Source organism: Rhipicephalus sanguineus, chromosome 11 (assembly GCF_013339695.2).
Source record: "Rhipicephalus sanguineus isolate Rsan-2018 chromosome 11, BIME_Rsan_1.4, whole genome shotgun sequence".
Lineage (NCBI taxonomy): Eukaryota > Metazoa > Arthropoda > Arachnida > Ixodida > Ixodidae > Rhipicephalus > Rhipicephalus sanguineus.
Genome location: NC_051186.1, coordinates 32888999 through 32898186, shown reverse-complemented (window position 1 = coordinate 32898186; position 9188 = coordinate 32888999). Strand labels below are relative to the sequence as shown.

The 9188-nt window shown below is 43.7% G+C and overlaps 1 protein-coding gene across 1 annotated transcript; it reads left to right on the top strand.

Moving 5' to 3' along the window:
* The first annotated feature begins 346 nt into the window (after positions 1-346).
* LOC119373579 (distal membrane-arm assembly complex protein 2) lies at positions 347-8245 on the top strand. Its single transcript, XM_037643640.2, has 4 exons — positions 347-1004; positions 2992-3212; positions 5288-5450; positions 7911-8245. Exons 1-4 carry the CDS (start codon positions 655-657, stop codon positions 8140-8142), a joined length of 966 nt encoding a protein of 321 aa, XP_037499568.1. The 5' UTR covers positions 347-654; the 3' UTR covers positions 8143-8245.
* Positions 8246-9188: the final 943 nt, after the last annotated feature.

Below are 9188 nucleotides of genomic sequence, written 5' to 3'. Positions count from 1 at the left end.
CATAAAGCGCGCTGTGAAAGCGTTTAGGCCCCACTTAGCCTCTTTGACAATTTTCCCGATAACGCGCGTCACTTTATCGCTGAAAAATAAGCTTCGATAATTTTGCCCGGAGCTTGCAATCACAGACTGAAACCGCTAGCTACACGTGTTCGGTAAAAATGTATCGTCTTCATCGCATTACGCGATTTTAACAACGCTATCAGATTTTGTCCGTTATTAGTAAACGTTTTTGCCCCATTTATGATCAAAAATGTTTATTTTTAGAACAATAAAAAAAACAGCTTGGCTTGACTTGACGTTCGACCGCGCCGGTAATGAGCGCTATTTCGACGTCTGCCCTCCTTTGCTGTCGGATATTTTTTATGGAGCGCGGAGCCATGTGGTGGTGTTGTAGCATGAATATGTTTGTGCAGCCAATTCACCACTAATATTTGGCCCTCATGGAGTGAATTAAGGCCGCGCTTCGTTGCAGGAAAGTGTCAACAGTACCATTCACTCCGACGCTGTTGTGGTAACACTGGTGAAAGTGCGCCTGGGGTAATCGTTTTACCGTAGATAGTTCTACGCACCTACCATCCGACCGGTTTATTTCGAGAAACTGGACCGCCACGTTACCGTGGGGGTGTGTAGCAGTTTAGGAATTCAGTGGGTCACATGTTTCCTGGTCAACGTCTCACGATGCTGCGACGCCTTCCCCGCGTTCTGGCGGCGTCCGCTATCGATGCAAACCGTGCGGGCGCGTCGCTGCTGGGAACCACTCGCCGTTGCCTCAGCGATGACACCGAGTGGAAGCGCAAGAAGAGACAGGTGCCCGTCAACACGAGCGTCGACTACGTGACGATCGACTCGAAGCCCAACCCACTCGAGACGGTGGGCTCAATGTTCAAGGGACTCGGGGTCGACTTCGTGGCCTCCCTGCATAACGTACCGACTTACTTCACGGAGAGAGCTGCCTTCGATCGCAAACTGCGTCGGGAAAGGATGCGACGTCTGTCGAGCCAAAAGTACGTACTTAACATCGCATCAAAGAGTTAGGCAGACATGTACTACGGGGAACAGGAGAGATGTCACCCTTCTATTCTGCATGTGCGCTTAGCTTTGAAAGTCCGTTAGTCGCGAACAAAAATTATCACCATCATGAAGCGGCATACGCTTTCTTCGTCCTCGTCTTCATCGCCGTTATCCTCTGCATCGCTCCCAGAACACGTGCGCCGATTTGTCCGGCGTGGGATGCAATAACTCTGACGAGCGAGATACCGAGTACAGAGAGGGAGAAATAGAAGCAAAAAAAGATAGAAAGACATAGAGAGAAGGAAACAGACACAAAAAGAGATAGAAACAAACTGAGAAAAAGAAAGAGAAACAAGGAAGGCCGCCCAGTTCTGCACTTTCTTCAGGCTTGGTGCCAATAGTGCGGAGCTACCTTAATTTTACTTTTTTTTTTCTTACATTGAAGCCCTACCAGCTAGCTGGTCAGCTTTTCGCCCAGGTGTAGTGCGTCTGAATTAGGTGTTCCCTTTTTTTTTTTTTTTTTTCCCAACCACAGCGAGAGGTTTTGAGGGGGTCATCACTGCCCCGGAGATAAGTTGAAGTTAAAAGAATGTAAGTACGGAATGGTGGAGACACGTGCAATAAAAATGCGCAGCTCGATCAACTGCACAAACGAATACCACCTGTCACGACGGGAATATTTCAAATGATTTTAGACTCGCAATGTCACTGCTGTTGGGCTAGTATTGTAAGCAAAGCTTCTAGTGTAAGTGATCCCAGTATAGATGTTACTGGTGAGTATATTTAACTTACTTGATGCACATCCATCTATGAGTCGATGCACAACAAAGGTTGGCCAAGTGACGTTGTATGGCTTGACCTCTTTGAGGTCGTATCCCCAGGCTTGACCTCATTTTGCAGTTTGGATGTCGAGTACTCAATACTGAACAGACCTTTGTGTTTTCTATGTAACTATGTTCCGCCGGTGCTTTAGGTACAGGAGCCTCAGGGTCGTCATACAACTAATTGCCTATATTTCTGTGCAAGATATTTATCATTTTACAAATACATGAAAAATTTTGAGAAGTCCACGAAATGTTGCCAGCTTATTTGTTCAATGAGAGCAAATATCAACCAAAGCAATACTTTACCAAGTATTCAACGTCACTCAAACCCTGCCATGGTTACTTGGCTCGTAAGGTGTCTAAACGCTATCTCGAGGACACGGGTTCGATACCCAGGCACAACGATCAAATTTCGATGGTGTCGAAATGCTAGAACACTCGTGTGCTTAGATCTAGGTGCACATTAAAGAACCCCAGGTGTCGAAACTTATCTAGAGTCCCCCACTATGGCGTGACTCATAATAATAATATGGTCTTATTGTGTAAAACCGCAGCGATTATTAAAACACCTCACTCAACCTCAAATTCATGCATTATGTTGAGGTTGAAGTTGTTGACTTCAATGTCAAGATTTCAAGCTTTGAGGACCGAGCTTGACACTTGCTGCACTTATATCCATTGGCAAGGGCTGCAAGGTGTCTAGAAGCATATGACATTAAGCTTGTGGGTATGCAGTCATGGTACAAAGAAACAGCGCAATGAAACGACGACTAGAAAAACCAAACAGGATCAGCACTGACTACCAACAGGAGCGTTTATTCTTGCTGCACAAACATAGAATGCGTATATATTTGTGCAGCAAAAATAAACGAAACTGTTGGTAGTCGGTCCTGGTCATGTTTGGTCTTTGTTGTTGTCGCTTTATTGCGCTGTTTTTTTGTACTATGTACTACAAGGTGTGCAGCACCGTGCATGGCAATTCAGAAAAGTTGTTCACAAAGTGCAATGCGATTGAGGAAACCTAGAATTTTACGAAAACCTGCGAAATGCCTGGCGCATTGTAATTTCAACCCATAACTTTCTTAGTTACCCCCACATGTGTTGAGTAGTTGTTCTAGGAACTAAATTTTTTTGCATTTTTTTACTGCCTGTCCAGATTCTTTCCAGAGCGCCACGGTATCCTGGGCCCCGATCTGGCCGCTGCATCGTTCCTCATCTTCCGAGGAGCGCTTGTCAAGTTCCAGGACAAGGACGAATGGTACAAGAAGACTGAAGACGACGAGACGGGCCTTCCGCTGAAGTATGAACCGGGCTGGGTCGTCGAAGCCATCGATGCTTCCAATGCCGAGCTCTACTACGAGGGCTTGGACAATCTCAGTGAGCATAAAGAATTTGTGTGAAACGAGGAACAGCATATTTGACCTTGTATTTGTTTGTGAAACTCCCCCACAGCCCTCGTGGCCTGTAAGGCACCTTAAAGTTCACTATGATAGCTTTTTCAAGCGGAGCTTGTTATGACTTATAGATTTCGGTGGTGGCGACGTACGCGAAAAACACAGCGCCAGCGAGTGTACAGAAACTTGGCTGTCGAAAGTGCGCCGGACATGCGTATTTGTATGCACCGTTTTCAAATAATTGATGCTCTCTCGATCGTAGGTTTGTCGATGATCAGCCGCCTCTGATATGTCAATCTTATCTTTTATCGAGGTCACTTGCCATTCCACGTTGCCACATTATATTGTTGTCTGGGTGTGAACGCATGACTGTCGTTGTTGCCTGTAGCAACTGAAGTGTTGTGCTGCTAAGCACGTGGATCCCTGGCATGAAGAAGGAAAAAGTCGGGAGGGAGCACTGCACAGGATGACAGAAACAAAGAAAAGTAGTAGGTCAGCCACGCACATGCCAAGTTTGCTTGCCCCCATTTTCATGGCTGGGGAAGGACATCTGAATTTCTCTCTCTCTCTCTTTTTTCTTTTTTTTCCTGAGATAGAAGTGACCAGAATACAGTAGAACCTTGTTTGTATGATTCTCACTTCTACATGTAATATAACGTTTCTGGCATTAAGAGCCATGAAAGAATCTACAGAGACCTATGCGTTAGAATTCCCGTTTCACACATCGTTCCTGCAGCATTCCTGCCTGATAGGTGGTGAACTGTCGCTGTGCTAAATGCGCTGAGGACGTACACCAATGAGTTTGACAATGTGGTCGGCCACAAGGTCATCAAAGTGATAGAAAAAAGGTCTGGTTCTGACAGAGGCATGAAAGAAACACCACACTTTCTCTGAGGACTTCATTAAGCCTTAAACCAATGAATAAATTCTTCTGAGGTAGAGCTGTGTGCAGTGTGCGTGTTTCATCACTTAGCAGCACCTTCCCCCTTTTTAACCATATGTTCACATTTTATGTGTCCCAGATACTGCATTCTTTTTATTTTTTTCCATGGTCCTGTGAGAAACATATTAGAGGGGTCCTATTCTACTGTACTTTGAGCTGTTCATATTTAAAACCCAGAGATTGGCACACTGTGCAGAAATAAATTTTATGAGCTCTGCCACCCTTTTGTCGTAACTCTTAGTTGCTTACCATTGTGAATGAATTAGTTTATGAAAAGCTTTGCTCGGGAACTGAGGTGTCCTTTTAACGGGGTGTGGCTAATTTTGTGCATATTGAAGTCGCAAAAATTAATTTTCACATGGTACGACAACATCTGCTTGATTTCATGTTTTGTAAAAAAGAAAAGTAATAGGCAGATGTGAAGGACCCTCACTAAACCATTTATCGACTAGACGCCCAGGCCTTTGACTGCACGGATAGCTAAAGTTCTGCCATTTTTACAAGAAGCAAACTCCATTCTACCTTATTTTAATTAGAAGAAAAAAATGCACTTGTGCTTTCTGCTAGTGTTCTCTTACAATACTGACGTATTGAACAAGCTTTGCCACCTCTCGTGTGCTTGTCTTTTTCTTTATTTAGGCCTCGTGTGGTGCATCGTGGCTTCAGACACTTTTGCACCATCATCATAACTCGAACAAGCAAACATACTAGGAACAAAAACGTGACAGAGTGGCTACCAAATTCTGCTGCTAGGCGGAAGGGCACTTCATCCATCCATTTCCCCTATATGGTGGCCACATTCTATATCCATCTGGGATGCATAAATGCTCGTGTCTAGCTTTGGTTGCACTCTTGACACTTGCGCGTTTAAATGCCACTTCGCAATGTCAGATCTGACATTATGTGAATATGCTAAGGCACGAAGAGACATTGTGAATACATACGGAAATGTCAAGGTTTTGCTTTAAGACTAAAACGGCTGCAAATTATCTGAAAAGCATTCAATATCCTATTCTATCTCAAAGGTACCATGCACACAATCCTAGAATCAGAGGTATTGCACATTTGGTTTCTTTTGAAACTGACTTTATTCTTTTGGCGGGGGGGGTCTCCAGCATGTCTCGAGGGCCTTAAGGCGCTACGGCTGGCTGGTAATCCAAACGTTGACGACTGGTTCATGGACAGGCTAAGCCAGTTCAGGGAGACCTTAGAACACCTGGACGTCTCTGGGTGTCCTCAGATCACAGAGCATGGCTTGGCTGCCCTCTACAGGCTGAGGTGAGGCGCTGAGCCCTAGTACATTTTTGTTTAATTTGACTTCGTAAAATGGCACAATTAACCCTAAGTGGCGATGCAATCCTAAACTGCAGTGATTGTTAAATCATTGAGCTGCGCTTTAGAAGAGTACTGATTTAACATTTCTAACTTGTCCTTGTTTGTGTTGTTGTTTTTTTTTCTTTTTGAAGGTAAAGCCTAAATTAAATACTGAGTATTAGAGTAGCACAAATGACCTGCTGTAAGTGGGCTCTTTAAGGCCTAGTTTGTACATATGAGGGTAATTGCGTAAGTTTCTGGCCTGACCAACTCTTAATGTCGATAGAAATGAAACAGCTGTGACACTTTTCAAATGTACCCTCCCTTCAACACATTTTTTTGTGCCTCTGAACTAACATTTGTACGCCCTTCTAAATATAGTCTGAACTTTTGTCTTCGATATGTCCATGGACTGCATTCTTCACTTCATCATCAGCTGCAACTTTTTTTGCCTCGAATATCTTTCTTCAGCTTTGACAAGAAGTAGTAGTCACTGGGTGTTAGGTCTGGGATATGGGCGGGTGATCGGTCTTCTGAAAGCTACAGTCCTTCACCAGAGAGTTGACACTTAGGCAAGTTGGTATGGATCCATTAGAAAATGTTAACAGCACATAAAAAGTTGGGAAAGGGACGGAACAAACAAAGCAAGGAACGCTGTTTGCCTCTGTTTGTTCTGTCCCTTTCCTAACTTTTTATGCGTTGTCAACATTCTGTAACGGCTTCACCACAGCCTTCGCAGCACTCACCGTGTGAACCGGAGCGTTGTTGCAAAGCAGGTGGACCCCGTGATGGAAAATCCCTTGCCTCTTGTTGTTTATTGCTTCGTGCAGTTCGTGAAACACGTACACGAAGTTGCAACTCGTATGCAGGCCTGATGGCACTATGTGTTCAAGGCTGCTGTTTTGAAATCACTCTGAGTTTTAGATGACAGACCAGAAACTTATGAGGTTACCCCTGTATATGACATAAGTGCACAAAAATACGAAAGAAGGGGAATTGCTCGAGGGGCTCACTTCTTTGTTAGACACAATTAATGAACCAACAGACAATTAAGCAAAGGAAAGCATAGAGGGCATTATTTGCTGTTTTTTAACTGTAGTGTAATGATTTTTTTTTACCTAAATTTAAAGGAATTAAAGTGGATGAAAAATCGCCTGTCAGTGGGACCTGAACCCACAACCTTAGAACTATGCACCTCTGTTGAGAGATAGCATGAAAGGAGGAGGGTAGACACTAGCATTCTCACTCTTATGTTGCACCGACTTGCTCTAATCCGTGTGACCAGCTTCAGTAACCAGGATGTATATCATGACATCATATAGCATGGGCTTGCTTTATTCCTGCCATTGCCGCAGCACTCTTTACTACAATGCAAGGAAAGTTCGCCCTATGTAATGATGTCGCGACAGTGTAATGTGATGCCATGTCAATTATTTTTAGACTGACTTTGATAGTAAATTAAAATATGTTAAAAGTGCTTCTCAACCTTGATGCGCTTGCTGACATCCTCTCACTTGCAAGAAACTTGCAAGCTTCTGGCAGTTCGAAAATACATTTTAAGCTCGTTATTCAACCCCCGTTAATGTGGAAAAACGGATGTTGGCCGCGTTCAGTGGTCCTCGCAAGCCTATGTTTTGTTCAACGACATCAAACTCTCGTTAGTTTGGTCATATTTGGCCACAACCCGGTTAATTCGGACAATTCTCGGAGTGCACCAAGCGCGAAGCACTGCAAATGCGCGACACAGAGGACCGAAAAAGGCGTTCACGGACAACCGAAACGAGGCAGTGCAGTTTACATTGCCATCATCATAAACACGAACCGTACGGTAATGACGTATCGGATTCATTTAGGGTTAGCGCATTTTGGCTTAGTTAGGACAGGGAAGTCTTGAGCTGCGGTCACATTGTGAACAAAGTCGCGAGTGGCGAACATTGCAGCTTTCACACTGCTCTTATGCTAAGTAACTACAGGATTTACGTATTCATCAAGAAAATGAAAGTGTATTCACATAAACGTTTGTTCCGATACTTTTGTTTACTTGAAATTTGGACATTATTTTTGGTCCCCTGAAATCCGAATTAACTAGCTTTTGCTGTATGTATCGTGTTCTGTTTGAAAGGTGCCTGTTAATTTTTGAAAACTCTGCTTCTGGCCAATTCTTCCTACATTAATATTATTACGAAAACTTGTTCAAGCCGTCTTCCTTCTCTAGGTTTTGAGTTAGAAACATTCTTCTGTTTTTGCCAGCATTACAGAACTCATTTTAACATTTGTGTCGTCTTATTGTTTCAGTGAAGCGCACATTGATGTTAGCCAAGACTTCACATTAGTAGTGGCTTTTGCATGGCACATGGCTTTATGTGAATCAACCTCGTGAGTCAACTTTGAGGTTCTCTTGGCACATCCTTTCCTCGCTTGCAGGAATTTGAAGACCATAACACTAGCCCACCTGTCTCACATTAAGCACATCAAGCTTGTCGGCTTGATGCTGGAGGAAGCCATACCTGGCTGCCGAGTGCTGGGCATTAACTACTTCGACTCGGACGCATCGCCTGGGCAAAGCAAGGAGTCCTCGTCCAGTCAAGCTAATCAAAAGCCACAGGGACAACAGGAGGAACCGTTTCAGTCACCAGAAAAACTGAAATCATTTTAGGAGAATTTGCAGAGAAAAAGCGCTGTGAGAAGCACACAGAACTGCAGTGTAAATATTAGGCACTTTTTGAATTGGAATGTGGAAGTAAATTTTCTTCACTGAAGCTATTCTGTCTGTTCATGTTTTACGAGTTTGATTGTGTGTGCACAAATTAATGAAGCAATCAGCAGTAACTTGGTTTGTCTGCCTGTTTGGGTTTACCATTAAATTATTGCCTTTCGCTCAAAAAATTGGGATTAAAGCACAGATAGTTAAAGGACAGCGTGATGAAAAACTACACAGAGTAAAAGCACAGGACTAGCGCTGAGTGATAACAAACTTCTAGTGGCAACACACACTTTATAATGACATCCATCATGCCACTTGCTCCACGAAGGACGCATAAGACGGGAAGGAGCCGTAAACGTGGCATTTCAGAGCCAGCTCAACTTGATGACAGATGGTGACAGGTTGCAGCTTTTATAAAAATATCTTAGTCGGGCGTAATAACCAATAACCATGATGCAGCCTCGAACAGCGACAGCCTCCGCACGTGCTGGGAGTCTCAGTTCTCACCTGGAGCACCAACCTATGGGCTGTCTAGTGACCGGAGGAAGCCACCAAGGGCCAGCAGCCCTTGACCAAAGCCTAGGCAGGCTCCAGGCCCATCCTACCAATTTGCAGGGCACTGAATAAAGTGATTTGATCTGATAAATTACTTACAATATATTAATGCCTATCTTGATAATTATCCAAATAGTACTATTTTATTTTGAGAGCTCTTAGAATGCTGCGCTCTGCTGCCATCTGTTTAACATAACCCCTGAGGAAGGAGTCAAATTAGACCTGAAATATGGGGCTTAATTATGAAATCCCACTTTTTGGTTATGGAGTTCATGAATTTCGTAACAGCCTATTCTCCTCCGACGCCCACGCACTTGCATAATTTATAGTATTTTTTACCTTGCGCAAGAAAAATGTTGATCCCTCTTTTACAGGAATTCTTCATAATACATAAGTGGAACATGTGTCCATAAAAGTAGTAACATTCGTGTTGCATGTTAATA

Coding starts and splice junctions, on each gene's coding strand:
- LOC119373579 (XM_037643640.2), top strand. CDS start 655: ATGTTTCCTGGTCAACGTCTCACGATGCTGCGACGCCTTCCCCGCGTT. Junction 1,005..2,991: donor CGACGTCTGTCGAGCCAAAA/GTACGTACTTAA, acceptor CTGCCTGTCCAG/ATTCTTTCCAGAGCGCCACG. Junction 5,451..7,910: donor GCTGCCCTCTACAGGCTGAG/GTGAGGCGCTGA, acceptor CCTCGCTTGCAG/GAATTTGAAGACCATAACAC.